This window comes from Elaeis guineensis, chromosome 8 (genome assembly GCF_000442705.2).
Source record: "Elaeis guineensis isolate ETL-2024a chromosome 8, EG11, whole genome shotgun sequence".
Classification (NCBI taxonomy): Eukaryota; Viridiplantae; Streptophyta; class Magnoliopsida; order Arecales; family Arecaceae; genus Elaeis; species Elaeis guineensis.
The window spans coordinates 86,515,453-86,541,598 of NC_026000.2; the positions used below are offsets into that span (position 1 = coordinate 86,515,453).

The following is a 26,146-nucleotide window of genomic DNA, read 5'->3' on the forward strand; positions in this document are numbered from 1 at the left end:
GCTAAAATTTTCGTTCGAGCACTCCATTCTTGTTGAGGTAGAGAACTGACTTGAGCGTCGGAGGGTCTTGCCGGAGCAACCCCAACTCCGATTTAGACTTCTTTTGCAGGTCCCGACGGCGACCGCGACTCCCTCGACTCCAGCTTCTCTGATGCAGGCGGATTTTTGCACCAACAGGAGTCATACATGGAACTGAAATTATTCGGTCTTGGACTCCATCGATGAGGTGAAGCTCCTTTATTAGTCGATGGTTGACTTGATTTGGTCGAAAATCCACTCTTTTTCTTCTTTTTCTTTTGACCTTTTCTTTTCGTTTGACGTCAGTCAGTAGCACCTTCATCCATGCAAATATACTCGTACACACGCTCAAGATGTTTTGCATAGGTCTAAGAGAGAGTCTTATCTAAGAAATAGGTAAACCTGAATCCCCTCTAGCCCCTCTTTATAGTCCAGATGGTCATATCTTCATTAAGATCCCGAATATCAAGTATGACAGCATTGAAACGTGCCACAAAGCTTATCAAAGTCTCTCCTTCATTCTGCTTCATGAAGAAGAGACTGTCAGATATTCATGGCATTCTCCTGCTAGTGCTGAGTGGGCCATGAATGAGTGCTCCAGCTGTTCGAAAGAATGGATGCTTTCCAGTTGAAGCCTGGAATATCAAGCTCGAGCAATTTTTTGAATGGTAGTCGGGAAGCCTAGGCATAAGAGGGTGTCAGTTGCCCTCTGAATCATCATGAAAGCTTATAGCTCTCCAAGTAGTCGATGGGATCGATGGAGCCATCATAAGAGTCTATTTGTGGCATCTTAAACTGACTCGAGATCGACTCATCCAAGATGCGTTGAGAGAAAGGTGGAGAAGTATGGATGCCAAGGTAGTTGGAGATCCCTTGGCCATTCATCTGAGTCGGGCGAGTTGGCAGTCAATTTCTTTGAATTTACGATCATAGTTGTCAAATTGCCGTTGCTGAGAAAAAACAGGGGTAGAATCCTCTGAAGAGTTTGAGGATGGAGAAGTCGAAGGTGAGCGCAGCCTTTTCTCCTTCTTAGTACTGAGGCGGTGAGAAGGAGAAGGAGACCGTCGATGATGATGGACGGCACGATGAGAGTGCTGGAAAGGTGATGACTCGATATTATGGGAATGCCGAGTCGATTGTCGTTTCGATGATGGAGAAGGAGATTGCTGAGGGGCACGGTGACTGTGCCTAGATGGCACTGTATGCGTTGCCGGCTCCTCAGCCACTGGTTGCTATTGTTGCTGCTGCGTTTGCTGTTGCTGGAGGTTGTGCATTGTCTCCATCAACACTTTCATCTACTGCATCAAAGCAACGAGTTGGACATCCGTAGTAATGATCAGATACGAAGAACTAGGCTCTACCATTGAAGGTGGAGGTGGGAGGTTTTTCCAATAGAAAGACTGCCTAGCGGAGTCGGTGGAATTATTTTGAGCTCTTGTTTTCGTCATAACTGGATTCTTTCATTCTCCTACTTAACGCATCAATCTGTTGTGGCCAATCTCGATTGCACCTGTCGTAGGTAAAGAGCTACCTGCAAAAGAAAATCTACTGGTCAGAGTTGTGTCCGATGAGGACTCTTCGATGTTTAAGTTAGATGGGAGTAGTCGAACAAGAAGTTGAATATAAAGTGTGGCAGAGTATCAGTCCAAAAGTATCTCATCATCGCTATTCCTTTACTTCCTTTTATAGATAAACTGTTGGTAATCATCTGTAACGGTTAAGCACGTGGATCCTATTTATTTTGGCACCATGTGATCATAGGATAGGCGGTTAGCATCCATTAATGATCGTATTTGTAGCCGTTACGTATCTTTTACGTTGGTAGTTTCTGAGATACCGATTATATGTTGATGGTCTGAGTATGCTGATTGTATGTCAGTAGTCTATGTCCATTGAATCAATTGAAAGCCGAATGATGAGTCATATATGTTATAGTCGAACCAAAATTTATTCAGTAATCCTGTTTTGATGGTCTATCATCAATCACTTATATATAATCGATTGATCGTTTGTAAATCAAAAGAAGCAGATTCGGTGGCCCCCACATTTATGTTATTGACTTTTTGCTGGGAGATGAAAATCTAAAACGAGTTGTGACCGTTAAGGAAAGGTAACGCATGAGTGCGTCATGTCGAAGGAAAGCATACATTCTATCCACAAGGCGAAAAAAAAAAAAAAAAAAAAAAAAAAAAAAGAAAAAAAAAAAAAAAAAAAAGGGAAAGCATACATTGACATGTCACCGCAGGTGATGTAATTCACCATTAGGTCAGTTCTGGTCGTAAGAATTAACCCCGGTCGATCTCGACAACTCCCTTCACCTTTCTTCATCTGGAACTCTCTTGTCCCTCTCGTCATCCCCTCTTCTACCTTCCTACGTTCCAATCTCTCTCCATCGCGATGGCCAGCGTCCGGTCCCTCGCTCCCTTGCTGGTGCTGCTTCTCCTCCTTGCGCCGTTGCTGGCGGCGTCTGCGGAGGAGGGAGAGAACAAGTCGTCATCCCTGGGAGGCCTCTTCTGGGCCACCGGCAAGGACGAGAGCGATCTGCTCCCCGTGGTGGACTCCGACGACCCCTCCGCGGTGGAGAGCGAGAATGATGAGTTCGCCGGGGGATTCTCCTCCCTCGACGGCATGCTGGAGTGGGCCATCGGTAAAACGCATCTCCTCCCTCAATTTTATTATTATGAATAGAATTAATTTTCCTTTTTGCTCTTATCAGAGATGAAACCGTCTTTCCCAAGTTGTTAGTGACCGCTAGTTCGTAGAATTTGAAATTGTTTTCATCTTGATATTCTACTTGTATGCTAGTAGGGATTCCTTGCATAGTAGTTCGCAGCATTCTGTCCATCATGTGTTCTGTTTGCTTGAAGTTGTTTATGCTCATAATTGGTTCATTGCCATTGGGAGTATGGCACAGTGAGCCTGAGTTGGTTTCTTTGCAAGTGGGCAATCTTTTGCCTCGTTCATATAACATATATAGAGTGAGAGATGACCATAACTTGGAGCTGATTGAACTATAATTTAAACTTAAATTATGGCATTTCTTGTACCTGATTGAACTTTAATCTGTAACCTATTCTATTCTTGAGATGACCATAAAATGGAGCTGCAGATCTGAAATGATCTGGGCTATAGCTTGATTTCATACTTGCACCAACATTGCCTTGTTGTCTTGCTGCGCTAACATGATTTCATCGGCTCTATTTAATCGTATTAAAAAGTGGGAGGTTCTTCAAAAACCTTCTCTGAGACTCATGCCAGAAGTTGCCTTCCCAAAAAAAAAAAAAAAAACTGTTCACTAAGTTAAGAGTAGAAATATTTGATGAATTAATTTCCTGGTTTGTTGGGCTTTTCTTTTCCTTTTTTTCTGCAATTTACCCATTCCTTCACTATTATCTAAGTTTGCAGTTGCTAATGAAATTCGAGTAACCAAATCTTCTTGCATCTTTGTGTCAGCATAATCTGAAGTTCTGAACCCTAAGATTCCAATCTTTATTTTTTTTTCCAATTTTTGAATAAATTATTTTCAACATTTCTGATTCTATTAAAATTATTCTGGTATGTTTGTTCTTTGCAACCTTACTTGATGGTGAGCTTTATCTGATTGACTGAGGATAGTGGCCTGAAACTGTGTTCAATTAAATTTTAAAAACTTTATATGCCTCGCTGGCAACTAGAAGTCAGTTTTGCAAATTATCACTTGATTCCTATCCTTGGTAATGATGGACAAAATAGTTGGTTGCCCTAATGCCTTAGGCAAGAATTGGTGAACAGTAAAACATTTTTTTATTGATCTTCAGAAATGCCCTAACAAATTGATGACAAATTGACATCTGGTGTGTCTTTATCTCATTTCTTGTAACCATCATTTTATCTTTGTTGACAATTCTATTAAGTTCCTCATAGAAACTAGCAATGATGTTGATTTGTGAGATTCGAATTTCATTTGAAACCAAGAGGTTTAGTTTGCTTCCATATAAGATGTAATAGTGTGTCCATTTAGTTTCAACATACAAAGGTTGTTGCTTTGATGTTTGGTGAGGGTCATATGAAGCTTTTAGGATACAAAATCAATTAACACTATCTTGCATGCCTAGGTATGTTTGTCTTCTTGGTCATGATATCCATATTGGATACATCTTGGGATAACAGGAACTTAATGTGTCTTTTAACCAGATTATTAGTAATGCCTGTGAAAAAATCATAAATAAAAATCTGAAGACCTTTTTAGGCAATTTATCCATCATGTAGATCATGAACACCTGAAAATGCTGTTAAATACATTTACATTCACAACAGTTTTCAAGCACCCTTGAATTTTAATACCTCAACTAGAACACATGTTATATTCTTGTTTTTCCATCATTCTGACCATTCTTTGATGAGCCAGGTCATTCTGATCCAGTAAAATTGAAGGAAAAAGCAAATGATATTCAAAAATTATCTGCAGAGGAGCTGAAAAAGAGACAATTAGAAATCAAGGTGAGAATTTGATCATATATTATTCTTTACAATAATGTGGCTGGTTTTCATTCTGGCCTTTTCCTTCTTGCTCTTTGCTGATGGTAAATTTATAATATCTCAGCAAAAGTAAACAATGCTCCTTTAAAAACACAAGAAAAAAGGTTGGCAAGTAGAAAAGTAATATGACATTTAACTCTCTCTTCTATCACAAATTTTCTGTGATAGGTTTGAAATGTTCTCTCAAGATCTTTATTAGGTGATCTCATGGTATCTTTAGCCATTAACTGCCTATTGAAAACTCTATTTAATGGCGAGTATCTATAACGAAAGTTTAATTAGGTATGACTATTATATGGAGTAATGATATTGGTAAAATAAGGTTTTCTGTGACCGAGTATCTTATTCATAATCACTTGTTGTCATAGACATGGTTTCTATTATCAAGCATCATATGTGATTATAAAGTTAATTATTTATTACTATTATACTTCTCTTTGCAAGTGATATGTGCAATCAATCATAATCAACTTGATTTGTGGAATAGAGACACATTCATTAGATGGTTAGAGAACCTGATGACTCAACTATTTCAGAGGTCAACTTTGAAACAGCTAAAAAGAGGGGACAATGGGGAAAAAAGAGAAAGGAGCAAATGAACATGCATCCGAACTGTGGTCACATGATTGCATTTTTTTTTTTTCCATATCCCATCTTGGTTATAAAAGTAGTATCCCATTTATTGGTGTTATTTTCAATCCGCATGGTTATGCATGCTGCAGTCTCGATCTTCATTAGAAAGTGGTCTTGATCCCCCATGTAGATTGTTAAGTGCAGAAGACAACTTGAAGGAAAAAAGGAACTTTGTTTAAAGCATGCTTTGATCAGGATACTATACCAATACATTTAATTTTGGGCTAAGTTCATGGAAAATTAGGAATAAGAAAATTGAGAAATGAACTAAAATAAAATTGAAAAAAAGGTGGGAAGGGAAAATTGGCAACTTCTCTGTTACAAGAATTAGAATAGGGAGGTTGCTCATATTGTATAAGATCTTACACATGTGAATTATGATAAAGTTTAGATCGACTGCATAAGAGGTTTAATTATATGGGCTTTCAACATCTTCCCAAATTATTGGTGAGTTTTAAATGTTTTTCCTTTTTTTGTTTTTTGAGGCATGAAGAAAAGCCATATGGCCCATATCCATTTCCAGTCAAATGACTGTATTCCTTTTTATTAAAACCTAATCCATCTCACCCAGGTGTTATCATGTACTGAATACCAAACTAATCATTAAAAAAAAAAAAATTAAAGTTGTGAAACAACCTGTTTTTGCAAAGTGTCGAAACTGTGTTGAGTTTTATCAGAACTTAAATACATACTTACACCCGTGTTTTCATGTACTTTAGACTGATATCAGAAGTATAAAAGTTGAGTGCCACAACCTATCTTTTGCCAAAACATAAACGTCAGACAGGGAACAGAAATTGTAGGAGATATATGCATCTGCAACCTTCAAAAGTATGCTATCTTCTCAACTTGATAAAGTGGTTTCTACTTGTTTATCATTTGGGTAAGCAACATGGAAACCCATAGCTTGGCTTTCTGTGAATGACCACGAGCACGGACCCTTTTAGGTGGTTCTTGGAGTGTGCATGTTTGTTGGTTTTATAGGGTCTTTTGTTTTTTGGCCAATTATTGTTATCAGTAATTTTCTTTAATTATCTACTGACAATGTAATCTTCTTTTGTTCTTAGATTCTTAAAGCCATGAATGATTTGGAGATGTTATGTATGAGCGCATATGCATTCAGCTGACCTCAAGACTGACAGTAGGGGCTGAATTGATTTAACCTAGAAGAAAATTAATCGGGCTTTGATTAGGTTGAGCCTATTTGATAGTCAAACTAGGCAATGCTTGGACTGAGAAGGTAATGTGTGCTTTAACCCAAGAGGAACCGCAACAATTGCTTTGCATGACTTCCATGCAATTTATTAGTTACATGTTTGAAAAAATGTATTAACATACATATCACATGAAAGGAGTGAAACTTTAAGGAGAATGTCTTTGGTTTCAATAGATGAAGGAAATTCTATGTCTCACATTTTCTGTATTCCTTCGTTTGGCATGATGCTAAGGTTGCTCCATTGTGGCCTAGGTGTCATGGGTTTAAAACATGGAAACAACTTCCTTATGGTGGGGTAAGGCTCCGTACCAGTGAATTCCGTATCGACCTGAACCGACCGATACATTCCGTATCAAGCCGGACTGGTTGAGAGCTGGGACGGTTCAGCCAAGGAGAATGGTACACCAGAGGAGGGAGAGAAAAAAAGAGGAAAAGAGAGGAAAGAGAGAGGAGGAGAGGGAGAGGGAACACGACACCATCAAAGGCCGGCGGTAGCCCATTATAACCATTGGAGGGCTGCGGAAGTCTCGATGGCTCTATCTCGTCTGATAGGACTTTTAAACGAGTGAGAAAGAGAGAGAGGGAGCGACATACTGAAGGGAGGCTTAGCTAATGGAGGGGCTGTCAGAGTTTGTCGGATGGCCGCCGTGACCATCAAGCGGCAGAAACTGCATCGGCGGAGCGCGGCCGCGGAATAGGGGCGACCGCCTCTGTTTCTTGATCACTTTTTTAAAAAAGTCGATGAATAGTGAAGCTGGGAATGATTTTGTCGGCTTTATTTTTTATTTTTTTTTTTAAAAAAAATTAAGTGAAGCCGATAAACCTATTGCTGGCTTCACCGTTTTTCGAGTTTTTTTAAAAAGAACTTGTGAAACAAGAGCATCACCTTTGTTTCACGTCTGTGGCACCGCAGGCATGGAGTATGCCGTCCAGCGGCTACGACGAACTGTTGGAGGCCGTCTGACAGCCTCTCCAACATCTTCTCCTCCCTCCTTTTCTTTCTTCTCTTTTCTCTCTATCTCTCTCTTTCTCTCATTTCCTCCTTCCGATTTACCTCCTTTGTTTGTGTCAGTTCGCATTGGTCTGATTGGCATGGATTCCGGTATCGAGTCCGTGAACCTTGCTCCATACATCTGTCCTCCTTTTCAGATCTCTTAGTGGTGGGAGCCTTGTGCGGTAGGCCCCCTTTTAGATCCTATATTCTTTCTTTCTCTGATTTATAGAACTTTAATGAAGAAATTCCTTTTTGTACCTAGGTTAAGGTGACTTGTTTTGACATGCATGCATGTTGTTTTAAAATGAAGCTTTATAACTGCTTGATTGAAATATACTCTTGGTAGTGTTTTAAAACATTATGCAAATGTGGTCTGATTTTCTGTTTATTAATTGTATGCAGCTGTATGACCTCACTTTGCCTTTAGTGATATAAGCATATAACTGATTTTTTTTTTTTAACTAATTGTATGTGGTTATATGACCTCAGTTCTGCTTTTAGTGATATACTTTTCTCGAAACTAGTTATTGCTCTAAGGATTCTCTAAGCTATGTTGCTTGGATACTTCAATTTTTGGAATTCCAAAGTGTGAACATTTGGAGTGATATGGCACAACACTTTTGTCAGATGTGTGTCCTAGATGCCAGATTGGCTGACACATTCCTGTACAAATCTAAGGATAAATTTGTAATTTTGACTATAAATTAATAAATGGATTATTCTTCTATCACATTATGTACATTGTGTTTGTGATACATCCTTTGAGGTAGTAGGAATGTCAATTCATATTTTCAAGAGTTGAAAATTTAAGGCATGAATTTATATAACTAACTCATAAACAGCTCCTGACCATAGGATCATCATGAGGATGGTGATCGATCCGGAAAGTTGGTGTACGATCGTTTCCTTAGGGTAGATGTGTCTTGAGTCTACGGTGTGGAGACACCGAAGCGAGAGTACAGGTATTCGTTGAGAACGAGAGTACTGAGCGTGACCATATCGAGTAGTCATAAGGAAGTCTACCTTCTCGTCGATGACTAGCTCGATGCTGCAGTTGTGTGTCTAGTTCTTTGATCTGAGGTGCATCGACAGTTCACCTTGAGTATGTTATAGTTTGACTACACCATAACTCGGTCTCCTAGCCATTCGAAACCCTGAGGTGTATGTTGGCTGTAGCATATTCATTATAGGAACCAGATCGCACCAAGATGGGATCTATCAACCTTGATAAATGAGAGGAATAGTCCTATGATGATCGAAAGATCGAGTTCTTAAGTCCATGGCCATGGCAGAGTAAAATAATGGAAAAGAGTTTTCCATTGGGATTTCACATCGGACTCAGATCGATCGATTGATTCATATGACTGATGTTGGGTTTGACGAGTTCACCTTAATCCTAATTCAGTCGGGACTCATGATAGAAGAACTCAATCACACAGGTAGCTGCACCGAAAGGTTCATCTTCAGTTCTGATGGGTTGTCATCATATACTGCTAGGTGTCACTGGTGGATTTTGAGAGCAATTAGAATGATCTTGATGATCGATCATTCTAATTGTATGAATCAGAAGAGTTCTGGTCCATCGAAAGGAGTTTTGATGATGTCGATCACGACATGTCTCATTACCATACGGAATTGAACCTAATTAGGTCACACTATCAAGGGTTAGGATCTGGATGTCATCAATTGGGCTAGCCCAATTAATTTGGATTAGATCCAATTAGGTTCAAGGAAATTGTGCTAGCACACGATTGAGCCTAACTTTCTCCTCGTGTAATCTTTTCTATCTCGACTGAGCCAAATATGATTTGACTCATCCAGAGAATCTTGAGAAATTTTCTCTCAGTCTAAATGAAGCTTGTGCAGCTCAGAAAAGTCGTCTTAATTCATGAGATGAATTTAAGACAACACCTGCTAATTCCTGTCATCTATCATTTTCATTTTAGGACATCTGTCAAATGTTGACATATGGGTCTTAAACTGAAGGCCACTTGACAAGAGCTCATTGGAGGATTTTTGTGGAGTGTCCACATGCTAAATCCACATTAAATTGGGCGCCATAATCAGATTATGGCGTGAGCCCAATTGGATTAAGTGGGCGCCCCAAGTGGATAAGGATGGAGAGTCTTGATCAACATGGACTAGTTGGCGCCAACCTTTCTTTGTGCTTATCCAAAGTTGGTGCCAACTCTTGGAGAGGGGGTGGGGTTCTTATTTGATGTGATCAGATGACATCACTCCATCAATCAGAATTTTTCTGGATTAAATAGAATTTTCTGATTGATCGAATGATGTGGCACTGCGTAGCGCAGCAGGGTCTATATAAACCTTGTCTGCGCCTAGGGTTTTATGTGATTGTGCCAAATCCATCAAAGCTGCCGCCCCCTTTCCTCTTCTCCACATCCCATCTGTAGCTCTCCCTTCCCTCTTCACGTCCTAGGAGTTGGACGTCCATCTGGTAAAGGTCTAAGGCGTGGTGACGCCTTGAACAGGAAGGCTGCAGGACTTCTTCGACAGGTTGCTGTTCCAACTTCAGGAAGACTTTTGAAGATCTTCCTAATCAGATTTAGTTCTAATTTTTGGAGCAGAGATTCGTGAGGGGAAGACGATTCAGGTCCTGCCCGAGTGGATACTGGTAGAGGCCAGGGATTGCGTGGCTAAATCAGAACCTCAAGCTTGCTGCGATATCTACAGGGTAATCAGATTACCCTTGAGGTATTTCATATTTCCTTATGATTTTAGATTTATTTTAGAATTAATATCAGATAATAAAATTAGATCTAGAGATTTAGATCTGAAATAAATGTAGGATAAAATTTTTTTAAATTATTCCATCCTAGATTTGATGAAATCTGGAAGATCCTACAAGAAAAAAGACGGTTTTTCTTTTAATTGGTATCAGAGCCAGGTTGATGGCTCAGTTTCAGATCTAATTTAGATCTGATTTTAATTTTAATTTATCTGATATTAAAGGATTTCAGATGTCACATCAGTAGTGATAGGATCTGAAATCAAAATATTTAAAATTAAATTTGAGAAGATCTAACATGCATGAGATGCATGACTAGATTAGGAATAGTTTGATCTATGAATAGTCTTGTAAGTTTTTGTTTTAATGAGATTAAAATATAATTTAGATCTAATTTATTCTCTGATTTTGATGATATAAATGTTATATATTTAGATCAAAAACAGAAAATAAAAATTTGGATAATACATAAGATTGATCTGTTGCATGTCTAAACTAGTTATAGAATTGTTCTAGTAATTGTCTAGAATAAATTTTATGTTGAATAGTTCAATTTAAATTTTATTTTTCAGATGTTATATGTGATGTATTAAATCTGAAAGCATGTTAGTTAGATCAATTTTTGATACATGAGATGTATGCAAAGTATATATTAGTTAGATCTTAAATTGTATATGTGATATGTAAATTTAGATCTAACTAGTTTTGTAGTTAAATTTATATTTTTGATTAAGGTGTTCCTCATGGCCGTCTGGTCATAAAAACAAAGTAGGGTTTAAAGGTCCTTTCCTCCCATTCAATGGGTGTTCGTATGACGTGTAGGGGTGCTGCGCGTTCATCCTTAATCAGAAATCAAAATTTATTTTTCTGCAAAACCCTAGATCCTGAAATCTTAGGATTTATTTTACATGTTTTGTTTATGAACCCAAGACTTAATTAATGAATTAAGCTTATGAAATTAAATTAGGTCTAAAATTGAGAATTTCAGATCTAAGTCATTTTCATAAAATTGGATTTGGACTTGGGTAGCTCAATTAGGTCAGCGGTTGATCAAACCGAATTAACAGTTGGTTAGGTGGGATCATGAAAGCTAATAATTGACCAGCCTAATGGGATTAAGTCTGGATCAAGGTCGAATCACATTTAGATGTGACTCGATCAAGTTAAGACCTAATTTGGCTCAGTGGTTAGAGTCTGGATTGTAGGCTAACCCAATTAGTTCTGGTTCGACAATTTGGTGTCTAAGGTAAGTTGGGCAGATGCAACCGACTGATTTTTAATTGGGAGCTACTCGACTCGAATGCGTTTTTGTCGAGTTAATGACATATTCTTTCCACCGGTCTCACTTATCTGGCTATATGTGTCGACCCAGTTCTGATTTGAGGTGGCTAACAATTCGAGCTAACCCATGCCACTAGGTTAGTCATAATTGTTATGACTACGTCAAGTCAAGTTTAATGAGACCTAAATAAATCTCTCTAAGAAAATATTAAGTCTAAGATCTTCCACCATTGTGGATGTGCGGGTCCTTCCCGGGGTTGATTGTTCTCGGCTGGTTACAGTGGCTCAGTTGCACCGGAAAGATGCAACCATGTCTATTAGGCATTGGATGCTACGAATTAGAGGATGGGTTGGGCTCAATATTCCGGATATGGTGAGGGACCCAATCAGAAATCTAGTTCATGCAAATGGTGAGTTTGACTTAACTAAAGATTGGAGCAATATTCCGGACACGGTGAGCTTCATGAATTAGAGACCAAGTTTTGGGTGCATCATGATTAGAGAATCATTGGATAAGAGTTGTCCACTCATCGGTTGATCCATCACCAATAATTGTTAGGTGAGGTGGTGAGCCAGTCGGTGAGACCGCACCACCCACTAGAAATCACTAATCATGGAGATTTTCACATCTCTACCTAGGGAGTGTAGGGATCTGAGAAATTAGTGGGAGCCTAATTTGTTTAAAAATGAAACCCCTAAATAAATTGGTTAAGTTTGATTACAAAATCTAATTAGAAACTTTTGATTCTCTACATGAAACATGTCTGCGTCCAACCCCCTGACCAAAATACTAGACATCCACAGATTGACTGGACTCAATTTCAAGGACTGGTTAAGGAACTATAGAATTGTTCTGGGTTTCGAAAAATTGACCCATGTCTTGGACCAGGACCCACCTGCTATGCCAGCACGTCCGACTGCTGAACAGAGAGCGTCTCTGGAAAAGTGGACGGATGATGATAACAAAGCAAGGTACTACGTGTTGGGTGCAATGTCTGATGACTTGCAGCGCCAACATGAGAATATCATGACTATCCGTCAAATGTTGGCTCATCTACAAGAGTTGTTTGGTGAACAAAGTCGCGCAGCCAAGTATCAAGTCTGTCAAAGACTTTTTAAGGCTAAAATGCGTGATGGACAGTCAGTCCAAGATCATTGTTTGACAATGATCAAGGATCTTGGGGAGCTTGAGAAGCTAGGTATCATCTTAGACAAGGATTTTCAGATTGATGTGATCCTTCAGTCCTTGTCCGATGTATATGGTCAGTTCATCATGAACTTTCATATGCATAAGATGCAGTGTACCTTGGCTGAGTTAATGAACATGCTGGTTACGGCTGAGCTTTCTATGAAGGGTTTAAAAGGCTCAGTTCTTACTGTGGAGTGGACTTCTTCCAAGAGAAAGTCTTTTGGAAAGAAAAAAAAGTCTGCGAAGAAGCAGAAGGTGGATGGAAAGAAGAAGAAGACAGAACCGAAGAAGAAGGCTGCTGAAAAAGAAAAATATTTTCACTGCCAATCAGACGGCCATTGGAAGCGGAACTGTCCTCAGTACCTGGCCATCCTGAAGAACAAGAAGGATGATCCTTCTGGAGGTATGCTCATTTTAGAATATAATCTTACAGTTTCTTCTGCATCCAGTGGGGTGCTTAACTCTGGTTCTAGTGCTTATTTGTGTACTTCTATGCAGGGTCTTGAGGAGAGCAGGAGGCTGAGGGATGGGGAGATGATCCTACGCATCGGGAACGGAGCAAGAGTTGCTGCTGTGGCCGTGAGAACCGACCCTCTGCAATTACCGTTAGGATTAGATTTAGTTCTTAGAGATTGTTATTATGTGCTGCAGGAATTTGATTTCTGTTTCATATTTAGCACAAGAAGGCTATGTGATTAGCTTTCATAAGGACCATTGTAACATATTTTATGAAAATAATAAAGTTGCAAATGATTTTCTTATTAACGGTCTCTATCAGCTACATATTGATGTATCTGTATTTAATATCGAGCAAAATGTGAATGCCATAGGAATTAAAAGGCCTAGAGATAGTCTAAATGATAGGTATCTGTGGCACCTAAGGCTAGGTCATATAGCGGAAGACAGGGTTAACAAATTGGAGAAATCCGGACTGTTGAGTCCGTTGACTTCCGAGTCATAACCAGTTTGTGAATCATGCCTTCAAGGCAAAATGACCAAACTCCTTTTTGTAGGACATAGGGAAAGGGCTACAGACCTAATTGCCGTAGTACATACGGATGTGTGCGGCCCATTTGATGTGCCGGCTAGAGGCAACTATGTCTACTTCATTACCTTTACCGATGAAATATCTAGGTACGGGTATGTGTTTTTACTGAAATACAAGTTTGAAGTCTTTGAAAGGTTCAAAGAATTCAGACATGAAGTAGAAAAACAAACAGGAAAGCCCATTAAGATTCTTCGATCAGATCGAGGAGGTGAATACCTTAGTCGGGAGTTCGTAGACTATCTTAAAGACAATGGCATAGTCTCTCAATGGACTCCACCTGGAACGCCACAACTCAACGGGGTTTCAGAACGGAGAAATCGGACCCTATTAGATATGGTCCGTTCCATGATGAGCTTCACGGACCTCTCTGAGTTTCTTTGGGGACATTGTCTCATGACAGCAACATATATATTGAATAGGGTTCCATCTAAAATCGTTCCTACCACACCATATGAGATATGGCATGGTAAGAAGTCAAGTCTGAATCATCTCAGAATTTGGGATTGTCCGGCTCATGTCAAGAGACAGCAGGCGGACAAGTTAGAGTTCAGGTCTTTTAGAACTTGATTCATAGGATATCCTAAAGAGTCATTAGGATACTATTTCTATATTCCGGAAGACCACAATGTGATTGTGAGTCGAAATGCTATTTTTCTTGAAAAACAGTTTATTCAAGATGGTGGCATCGGAAGAATAATTAAGCTCAAGGAGAATATCTCCCAAGAGCAACGAGCTAAAGAACCTGAGGAACCCAATCAATTAGAACCAGTTCTAACACAACCTCTTCCACCTCGTAAATCGATTAGGTTTTTCCGTCCTCCTGAAAGGTACTTAGGTACTATACAAGAAGATATAGAGGAAATGTTCCTCACGGGAAATGGGGCTCATGGTGATGATCCCAAGACCTATGATGAGGTGATATCAGATATCGACTCCGAGAAATGGTTAGAGACAATGAGATCAGAAATTCATCCGTACATTGCTTGCTGTTGCAGCCTATTTCGATTATGAAATATGGCAGATGGATGTGAAAACGGCGTTCTTAAATGGACATCTTGAGGAAGATATCTATATGGAACAGCCAATTGGTTTCACATCCAGTGATGATGATCACAAGGTCTGCAAGCTGCAAAGATCCATTTATGGACTTAAGCAAGCATCTCGGAGCTGGGATACTCGTTTCAATGATGTGATTAAAATGTTTGGTTTCATCAAGAACGAGGAGGAACTATGTGTGTTCAAAAAGATCAGTGGGAGCGCAGTTGTCCTCCTCGTATTGTACGTAGATGACATCCTCCTAATTGGGATGACATTCCCATGTTGATCTCAGTCAAAGTATGGTTGTCTAAGGAGTTTTCTATGAAAGATCTAAGAGAAGCATCCTTTATACTGGGTATTAAGGTCTATAGGGATAGACCAAATAAGATGCTGGGACTTTCACAGAAGATGTACATAAAGGAGGTGCTAAAAAAGTTTAGCATGGAAAACTCCAAAAGAGGTTTAGTACCTTTTAGACATGGCATTCATCTCTCCAGGAAGATGTGCCCTAGCACACCTGAGGAGATTGAACGCATGAGCAAAATCCCTTATGCTTCGGCAATAGGAAGTCTCATGTATGCCATACTACGTACACGATCTGATATAGCCTATGCTGTGAGTGTCACAAGCAGATATCAGTCGAATCCAGGCGAAGAGCACTGGACTTCTGTGAAATGTATCCTTAAGTACTTGAGAAAGACTAAGGATATGTTTTTAGTCTTTGGGAATGTAGAACTCCAGATTCAGGGATATACAGACTCAGACTTTATGTCTGATATAGATGATCGAAAGTCGACATCTGGGAGTCTGTTCATTTGTAATGGTGGTGCAGTTAGCTGGAAGAGTTCCAAGCAAACGGTGATTGCAGATTCCACCATGGAGGCAGAGTATATTGCTGCATCGGAAGCTACGAAGGAGGCATTCTGGTGCAAAAAGTTTGCCGCGGAGCTTGGAGTGATGTCATCAGATGCCATCCTTCTTTACTGCGACAATAATGGCGCCATAGCCCTAGCAAAGGAGCCAAGGTCTCACCAGAAGTTCAAGCATATCGAGCGGCGATTCCATCTGATCCGTGATTACCTCGAAAAAAGTTATGTCGAGGTTAAGAGAGTCGACTCCACAGATAATGTGGCAGACTCACTGACAAAGCCATTAGGCCAGCAAAAGATCGAAGCCCACCTTGAGAAGATGGGACTTAGATATGTAGCCAATTGGCATTAGGTCAAGTGGGAGTTTGTTAGGTGTGTGCCTTAGATACCAGATTGGCTGACACATTCCTGTACAAATTTAAGGGCAAATTTATAATTTTGATTATAAATCAATAAATGGGTTATTCTTCTATCACATTATGTACATTGTGTCTGTGATACATCCTTTGAGTTAGTAGGAATGTCAATTCATATTTTCAAGAGTTGAAAATTTAAGGCATGAATTTACATAACTAACTCATAAACAGCTCCTGACCATAGGATCATCATGAGGATGGTGATCGATCCAGAAGGTTGGTGTACGATCATTTTCTTAGGGTAGATGTGTCTTGAGTCTACGGTGTGGAGACACTAAAGCGAGAGTACAAGTATTCGTTTAGAATGAGAGTACTGAGCGTGACCATATCGAGCAGTCATAAGAAAGTCTACCTTCTCGTCGATGACTAGCTTGATGCTATAGTTGTGTGTCTAGTTCTTTGATCTGAGGTGCATCGACAGTTCACCTTGAGTGTGTTATAGTTTGATTACACCATAACTCGGTCTCCTAGCCATTCGGAACTCTGAGGTGTATGTTGGCTGTAGCATATTCATAGTAGGAACCAGATCGCACCAAGATGGGATCTATCAATCTTGGTAGATGAGAGTAGTCCTATGATGATCAAAAGATCGAGTCCTTAAGCCCATGGCCATGACAGAGTGAAATAATGGAAAAGAGTTTTCCATTAGGATTTTACATCGGACTCAGATCGATCGATTGATTCATATGACTGATGTTGGGTTTGACGAGTTCATCTTAACCCTAATTCAGTCGGGACTTATGATAGAAGAACTCAATCACACAGGTAGCTGCACCGAGAGGTTCGTCTTCAGTTCTGATGGGTTGCCACCATATACTGTTAGGTGTCACTGGTGGATTTTGAGAGCAATTAGAATGATCTTGATGATCGATCATTCTAATTGTATGAATCAGAAGAGTTCTGGTCCATCGAAAGGAGTTTCGATGACGTCGATGATGAGATCACGACATGTCTCATTACCATATGGAATTGAACCTAACTGGATCACACTAACAAGGGGTAGGATCTGGATGTCATCAATTGGGCTAGTCCAATTAATTTGGATTAGATCCAATTAGGTTCAAGGAAATCGTGCTAGCACACGATTGAGTCTAACTTTCTCCTCGTGTAATCTTTTCTATCTCGACTGAGTCAAATATGATTTGACTCATCCAGAAAATCTTGAGAAGGTTTCTCTCAGTCTAAATGAAGCTTGTCCAGCTCAGAAAAGTCTTGTCTTAATTCATGAGATGAATTTAAGACAATACCTGCTAATTCCTGTCACCTGCCATTTTCATTTTAGGACATCTGTCAAATGTTGATATATGGGTCTTAAACTGAAGGCCACTTGGCAAGAGCTCATTGGAGGATTTTTGTGGAGTGTCCACATGCTAAATCCACATTAAATTGGGCGCCATAATCAGATTATGGCGTGAGCCCAATTGGATTAAGTGGGCGCCCCAAGTGGATAAGGATGGAGAGTCTTGATCAACATGGACTAGTTGGCGCCAACCTTTCTTAGTGCTTATCCAAAGTTGGCGCTAACTCTTGGAGAGAGGATGGGATTCTTATCTGATGTGATCAGATGACATTACTCCATCAATCAGAATTTTTCTGGATTAAATAGAATTTTTTGATTGGTCGAATGATGTGGCACTGCGCAGCGCAGTAGGGTCTATATAAACCCTGTCTGTGCCTAGGGTTTTATGTGATTGTGCCAAACCCATCAAAGCTGCTGTCCCCTTTCCTCTTCTCCACATCCCTTCTGTAGCTCTCCCTTCCCTCTTCACGTCCTAGGAGTTGGACGTCTATCTGGCAAAGGTCTAAGGCGTGGTGACGTCTTGAACAGAAAGGCTGCAGGACTTCTTCGACAGGCTGCTGTTCCAACTTCAGGAAGACTTTTGAAGATCTTCCTAATCAGATTTAGTTCTGATTTTTGGAGCAGAGATTCGCGAGGAGAAGACGATCCAGGTCCTGTCCAAGTGGATACTGGTAGAGGTCAGGCGATGGCGTGGCTAAATCAGAACCTCAGGCTTGCTGCGATCATCTACAGGGTAATCAGATTACCCTTGAGGTATTTCATATTTTCTCATGATTTTAGATTTATTTTAGAATTAATATCAGATAATAAAATTAGGTCTAGAAATTTAGATCTGAAATAAATGTAGGATAAAATTTTTTTAAATTATTCCGTCCTAGATTTGATGAAATCTGGAAGATCCTACAAGGAAAAAGGCGGTTTTTCCTTCAACTTTGTGGGACTTGAGGATAAATATGATTAAATGAGGAAAAATATAATCTTGTTGTTATTTCCTTCAAGTATGGGTCAATATTCAAATACAAGGAGCCACAAAAAATGGTAAGTATGACTATACAAAAGTGGTAAATGTGGCTATATAAACATAGTAAATAACTATAGAATATATATAATAAGAGGAGAGAAATTAGAGGAGAATATTCAAAGATAATATTGCTTGTTGTGACAATCTCATAGTTCTTTCTCTCTTAATTTTGAGATCATCCAGAATTATCTTTAGCCACAAAAATTTACAAATTCCATGAACAATAGCTTTAAATTCGGCTTGAGGATTGGACCTTGCAATTACATTTAGCTTTTTATTTCTCTCTGTCACCAAATTATCTCCTAGGAAAGTGCAATAGCCGGATGTCGATTTTGTATCTACCTGAGATCTTACATAGTCTGCATTCGTATAGGCTTGTAGAGTCAGTTCTTTTCTTTTCTGGAACAAAATCCCCTTTCCTGGTGTGACTTTGAGATAGTGAAGAATTTTATAAATTGCTTGCAAATGTTTCTTCTTTGGATCATGCATGAATTGACTTACCACACTCGCTGAGTAAGCTATATCCGACCTTGAATGGGAGAAATAAATGAATCTTCTAACAAGTCTTTGATATCTCCCTTTATTAATTGCACTGCTTCCTTTTGTCCTACCTATTCTATGGTTTGGATCTATAGGAGTGCTTGCTGTCTTGCTGTCGAGATTTTTTGTTTCTTTAAGAAAGTCTGGTACATATTTTCTTTGAGATATGAAAATGTCCTTTTTAGAGTATGTCATTTCAATGCCTAGAAAGTACTTTAGCTTTTCGAGTTCTTTGATTTCAAACTCTTGAGTCAGATGTTTTCAAAGAAATTCTTTTTCAGTTGCATTATTTTCGGTTACAATGATATCATCTGCATACACCAGTAGAACTGTAACTTCACCTTTAATTGAATGTTTGATAAACAACGTGTGGTCTCTTTGGCTTTGTTTGTATCCCATTCTCAGCATAGCTTTTGTAAATCTTTCAAACCATGATTTAGGAGATTGTTTCCAGCCATACAGTACTTTTTTCAACTGACAAATCTTATCTGCTCCAAAATTTCTATTAAATCTGGATGGTGGCTCTATGAAAAGCTCCTCCTCCAAGTTTCCATGTAGAAACGTATTCTTAACATCAAATTGTTGTAGACACTAACTAAACATAGCAGCAAGGGGTAGTAATATCCATATAGTGTTCATCTTTACCATAGGGGCAAAGGTTTCTTGATAATCTATCCCATAGGTTTGAGTATACCTTTTTATCACTAATCTAGCTTTGTATCTCTCAAGAAATCCATCAGCTTTATATTTCAATGTGTAAACCCATTTGCATCCTACTAGTTGTTTTCGTTTAGGTAGAGTAACAACCTCCTATGTCTTATTCTTCTTTAATGCATTTATTTTTTCTTTAATAGCTTGTACTCAATTTCTAACCTTTAATGCCTCTTGTACGGTTTTAGAGATGTCAATTGAATTTAGGATAGTGAGGAAGCTTCTGTGTTGTGGGGATAGTCTATGGAAGGACACAAACTGTGAAATTGGATGCTGCGTGCATTTTCTGGTGGCTTTTTTTAGAGTAATTGGTTAGTCCAAATATTGAGGGATAGATTTCTTAGGATTAGACTCGTTGATAAAGGAAGAAGGAAAAATAGTTTCTTTACCTAAATCTGGTTCAGACTCATGGATTTGTATCAATTCTGGAATGGGCTTCTTCCTTCTTGAATACTATAGTAGTTTAGATGGTTTCGGATCTAGTTGCTGCTGGTGCCCTTTCTGAATGGTGATGTCAGATTTTGATGTAGGTTGGCAAGAAATAGAGGACGACCGAGATGACGTAGGTTGGCAAAAAAATGGAGGATAACTGAAATGATGTCTGAGGTGAAAAAGAAGATAACTAAGTACCATCGAAATCACCAAGGAGAATTCTCCTTATTCCGTATCTTTTTTTAAACTCTTCCCCTGGAGATAAGAATGTGGAGGTTGAAAGAATGATTCCGTTTCACTAAAGGTGACATCTATAAAGATAAACACCTTTTAGATTGAAGGATGATAACATTTGTAGCCTTTTTGGGTATTTGAGTATCCCATAAGCATACACTTTAAAGCTCTAGGATCAAGTTTGCCCTTATTTTATTGGTGAACATGGACATAGGAGACACATCTGAACACTTTAAGTGGTAGGTTATTGAAAATATGAAACTCAAAATAAAGTTCTGATAATATCTGAATTGGACTTTTATTGCCTAGGAGGCGAAAGGGTACTCTATTTATCAAGTAAGCTGCTGTTAGGACTGCCTCTCTCCAAAACCTTTTTGGAACATTAGATTGAAATAGAAGTGTTTGGGTAACATTGAATGAGTGTTTATTTTTCCGCTTAGCCACCCTATTTTATTAGGATGTGTCAACACAAGTAAACTCATGGATAATTCTCTCTTTTTGAAAGAAAGTAGAGAGAGTGTGATTAAAGTAATCCCTTGCATTATCAGATCTAACTCGTTTTATAAAGACCCCGAACTGAGTTTTTATCATGTTGTGAAAAATGAAAAAGATATTGCTTACTTCAGACTTCTCCTTCATTAGATATAGTCATGTAGTTCTAGTGCAATCATCAATAAAAGACACAAACCACATAGTCCCACTGAAGTTAGGAATTTTAGACGGGCCCAAACATCAGTATGTACTAAGAAAAAAGATTGAAAGGACTTTGTATTACTCAAAGGAAATGACACATGATGGTGTTTTGCAATTTCATAAGTATCACAATGAAAACTTTCAACAGCAATATTTTTGAAAAGTAAAGGAAACATGATCTTGAGCAGCTGAAAAGGTGGATGATCGAGATGAAAATTATGGAGTCAAATTTTAGATTTATTTGAGGAGCCAAAATTAATGGAAGAAGCACTTCGTGAAAAGCAGGAGAGGATTAATTGAGTATCTTTATCCATAGAACCACTGACTTCTTCAAGATAGTAGAGTCCATTCCGTTCTTTGGCAAATCCAATTATCCTCTCCGTAATCTGATCCTGGAAGATAATGAGTGGGAAAAAAAGGTTATCCGATAGTTTAGGTCTTTGGTAAGTTGATGAATGGAAACAAGATTGGTGGATAGTTTAGGAACATGTAGCACATTTTGTAGAGAAAGAGTCAAATTTATGGTGCCCTAGCCCGCAATGGTTATAGGAGAACCATCAGCAATAGTAATTTTCTTATTCCCTCGATATGGTTTATAAGTTTCAAATTTAGTGGAGTTGTGTCATATGATTGGTGGCTTTGGAGTCTATGACCAAGAGTCAAAGTGGGTGGAGTTGTCAGCATTAAAGATTTTATAAACAAGGCACTTACCAGATTGAGCCAATGAACAAGAGCCAGATGAATTAGAGAGGGATTTAAGAAAATCTCATAGTTTTTCAATCTCTTTCTTGTTAAATTCTCTGAATTCATCACCATCAGGATTGGTTTTTCTTAAGAGATATCTTGTTCGTGAAGTTGGCCTGACTTCTCTGCTGTCCTTTAAATCCTCCATTCTGACTAAGGATTTGTGCTTTCCCATGAAGTTTGAAACAGTTTTCTTTTGTATGCTGGGGCTTTTTACAATAGGTATATCAGAGTCCATCTCGGTTGGATTGTTTAGAGGAATGATTATCAGTGGTTCTGTCACCTTGTCCTTATCCAAAGTTATTAGACTTCTTCCATCCGCAGTCTTCGTAGGACTATAGCTGAGCTTTCGAAAGTCTATGATTCCAATATGATAGTCCGTTGACTTTCCTCAGCATGTATGATGGAGAATACTTTCATTTAGTGATGGCAGCCGTTCTTACCCTAGAATCTGAACCCTAACTTGATCAAACTCCACATCAAGTCCTAAAAGAAATTCAAAAATCCGATCTCGTTCCACCAAACTCATGGGAGGTTTGGTATCCTCCCTGCATAGCATCTTAATATCTTGATAATGGTCTAATTCAAGCCAAAAATCATTCATCAGGTTATAATATTCCATAACCGAAAGAGTACCTTACTTGGTGATTGAAATCTTCGTTTTGATCTCATAGGTTATAGCAGCATTCTGCATCTTAGAGTGTTTGACGAACCGTTTTCCATATATCTCTAGCAGTAGGAAGAAACATATAGTTCTTATTGATATCGGATTACATTGAATTCCATAGCCAGGATATGATCATTGAGTCTTTCTCATCCCATGCGGAAAACTTTGGATCATTAGCACTAGGTCCAGCCTCGTTCAAATGATGAAGTTTTCCTTTCTCCTTGAGGAATGTCTTAACAATCTGCGACCATTGGAGATAATTCTTCCCATCAAGTCAATAGGAAGGATTCATGTTTTTGAGCTTTTCATTTGGTCTATTCGGTCCATTCGATAAAGATCCAAAAGTTGGTCTAGTAGAATTATTGGCCATAGTTTCAGAGATTTCCAACGTTTTCAGAAGATCAAAGAAATAAAAAGATCAAGGGAAAAAACAATCGGATATGAATGGCAAAGACGGAGGTAACTGAGGAAAATCTGATTGACAAGAAAGGCACAACCAGAAACAATCGGCGATGAAGACCGATAATTCAGCAATAAAGGCTGATGAAGAAGAAAAGGCCCAAGGACGAGAGCTTGAATACCATGAGGAAAAATATGATCTACGAGGAAAAATATAATGTTGTTGTTATTTCCTTCAAGTATGGGTCAATATTTAAATACAATGAGCTACAAAAAATGGTAAGTATGGCTATACAAAAGTGATAAGTATGGCTGTACAAAAATAGTAAACAATTATAGAATATATACAATAAGAGGAGAGAAATCAAAGGAGAATATTCAAAGATAACATTGCTGGTTGTGACAGATTCTTTTGATAGATTTTTTTGTTTGTTGAGATCATATTTGATCCTTGATTGTTGAGATCTTGGTTTGATTCTTTCCTTCTTGATTTGATTCTATGAGATCAATATGATTTTGGCTTATTCTGTTTGATTTGCTTGAGATTTGTCCGATTCTAATAGTACTACAAAAAAGAAACCATCTTGCTTGTATCATCCAGAAATGTCTGCACTTGGCACTTATTTTGGAGTGTTCGGTTCAAAACCACCTTGTTGCAATATCATCTACTTAAAGTATGTTATTACTGGACAATACTAGTAGAAATTGTCCAGACTCTACTAGTGAATTGTCACATATGCATGAATGTAAGTTTTCTTCATTAAAAGTTCCATTGACTAGTAAAGTCACATAGCAGTCAGCATATCAATTAATATTTTAAATTTAATAATTTGTGTTGTATAAATGTTTCCCTCTTTCAGGTTTTCTAGAGATTATAGTGTTGAAACCTGAGGGCATGTGGACAATATGAGGTTGTTTGAAGCATGTATTAGGCAATTCATGTTTGAAATGCACAGGGTTCTTTCGCTAGTGTTAGTGCACCACTATTATGGTATATTGTAGTGTATTGCGTTACACTACCAGGTAGCATTTTAGTAAGTATCTCTATGGTGTCGCTTGAAGCTGCAAGAAACATTATAGTATTGGAATGGGAGGTGCATATATGTAAACTTTGTGAATTAAGCTGCAAGTGGGATATGATGAACATGATTGCAGATATTAATATTTAAGTGCCCAAACTGGGGTATCTATACATGTCTCTAGGGCATGGCATTATTCTACTGGCACTTATGAAAACATGGAAAATAAAACTCATTGGGATGTATGCCCTTCTCTTGTTTGGCACACAGCACATCCCTGTAAAAATTTAGGTGCAGAATTCTTGCCAGTGTATCAGAAATTTTATGACTAGATTTGTTCCTTTACTACTTCCATTGGTGCATGTGGTCAAAGTACAACAGCTCATGTACATAGGTGCATAAATGCATTTGTACTTTTGTACATACACTTTCATATGTTTATACCCTTCTCGGACTAAGATGGCACTCATGATGCCCTTATGGTACACTGTAACAATACTCCTTGATACCGCACTTTTTGGGGCTGGAGATTAATTTTACCCTTTCCATATTTCTCACATAGTTGTATTTATCTTGGCCATAGTCAACAATTGTGCGACATCTATATGAGGTCACCCTTATGGATCAAGATGTGAAGCTTAAAATTCTGCGAATGTTCTATAATGAGTTCAGGACCTAGTATTAAGCCTTTGAATTGGTGTCAAATTTCATTTAAGTAGCTTCAACAAGAGAAGTGCCTAGCTTCAGACTGGCTAGTTGTGGATAGAGAGATTGAAATGATTTAAAATGGTGCGAAGAGAGAACAGTCCTTTATGGTTCCCTTGAACTTGGAGAGCATCTAGATGAAGAAGGAAGAAGGTAAGGTTTAATATAAGGAACTGCTTTCATTACCGAGACAAATTCCAAGTGATGGAGTCTAGTTGAAGCATGATCTACAATGTCCAAATTTCCTAAAAACCAAAAAATCATATCCTTTGGGGTTCACATGGACGGAGCACAAAATAGATGAAAATCCAACTAGTCTAGAGAGTAGTGCTCTCTCCCTTCCCTTTCTGTATATGTGTATGTTCATATCTTTGTATCCAAGGAAGTTAGAATTGGAACTAGACCTTGTGCTAGTTGGCCAGTGGTACGTTCGGTACGTCCCTATATCAGATCGTATTGGTTCGGAATTGACATGACAAATATGCTTGAGGAGAGGGAGAGCTAGAATGGAAAAGAAGGGGGAAGGGAGGGAGAGGAAGAGAAGGGCAGGGAAGGGAGGCCAATGGAAACGTCGACAGTGGCTATTGGAGGGTTGTGGAGGCTCTCGGATGACCAAATTGTGGATGTAGGGAGAAATGGAAGGGGGGAATTCTGGCCTTCCGGGGGCCTTCGCGGCCCTCCGGCAGCCACCACCAGCCTCCCTTTCTTCCATGTCTCTCTCTCTCTTCCTCTCCCTCTATGTTAGGTCATCTGAGGGCCTTGGTGGCCCTCCAGCGGCTACCGCCGGCTTTTTCTTCTCCTTCCCTCCCCCACTCTGTCTCTCTTCCTCTCTTTCCTTTTCCCTCCCTCTATTTTCGTTGGTGTTCCGAATTGAACACATGAACCGCACTGATAGGCTGCAGGTATGGTTTGGCACAACTTGAACCGCCCGGTTTGGGATGGTTTGGCGAATCATGTTTGTATCTATTTATATACGCATGTATATGTGGAGACCTAGTTTTGACTTCGAGACAAATTACAAACTATAGATGCAAATTGAAGCACAATCCTCCATCTTTTGTGGATGATCTGGGTAGTGGGTTTCCATCACCATTAGCAATGTACATATACTCATATGCACAAACATAGAGCTTTGATGAAAGAGATCACATAATTAGAAGCTCTAAGAAATATGCAGATCTCTTTTCTACTATTAAAAGTTGGAAATGTGGATAGAGCAGCTCCCTTCTCTACTTCTTTTCGAAGTTTGAAATGTGGACAGAGCTGTGATGGATACCATGCATCACATAACAGAATGCTGTAGATATTATGGGAGACAAATTTAGTGACTTCCATCAAGGATCTAATATTAAAGAGAATTCTGTCTTTTGTGGAGTTTCTTAGTTACTTGGTTTCTGTTAATTTCAAGTATTGATTCTATAATTGTTGTTTATAGCATATTGTTACTTGATATACACATCCCTTATTGTACTATGGTACTGCAGGAATTGATGGAGAGATTAAAGATGCCATCGGATGCAGAGCTGATGCAAACTGCAATTAGTGATTTGAATAATTCTTCTATTTCTTTGGAAGATCGGCAGCGTGCATTGAATGAGCTGTTGATTCTTGTTGAGCCGATCGATAATGCAAATGGTAAACTTACATTTGGACTTTAACAAAATGTATCTTAAAATTTGTTTCTTCTGCCGTGAAATTTGTTTCTTCTGCTG

The 26,146-nt window shown here is 38.8% G+C and overlaps 1 protein-coding gene across 2 annotated transcripts in view; it reads left to right on the plus strand.

Annotated features, from left to right (window-relative positions):
- The first annotated feature begins 2,277 nt into the window (after positions 1 to 2,277).
- Positions 2,278 to 26,146, plus strand: part of LOC105035536 (uncharacterized) — a 29,593-nt gene continuing 5,724 nt past the window's right edge. Inside the window, exons 1-3 of one of the 2 annotated variants that reach the window (XM_010911120.4) lie at positions 2,278 to 2,665; positions 4,406 to 4,497; positions 25,919 to 26,069. In XM_010911120.4, coding sequence (XP_010909422.1) covers positions 2,416 to 2,665; positions 4,406 to 4,497; positions 25,919 to 26,069 — 493 coding nt within the window. In that variant the 5' untranslated portion in view covers positions 2,278 to 2,415. The remainder of the gene's footprint in view (positions 2,666 to 4,405; positions 4,498 to 25,918; positions 26,070 to 26,146) is intronic. The other variant, XM_010911119.4, reaches the window with a different exon arrangement.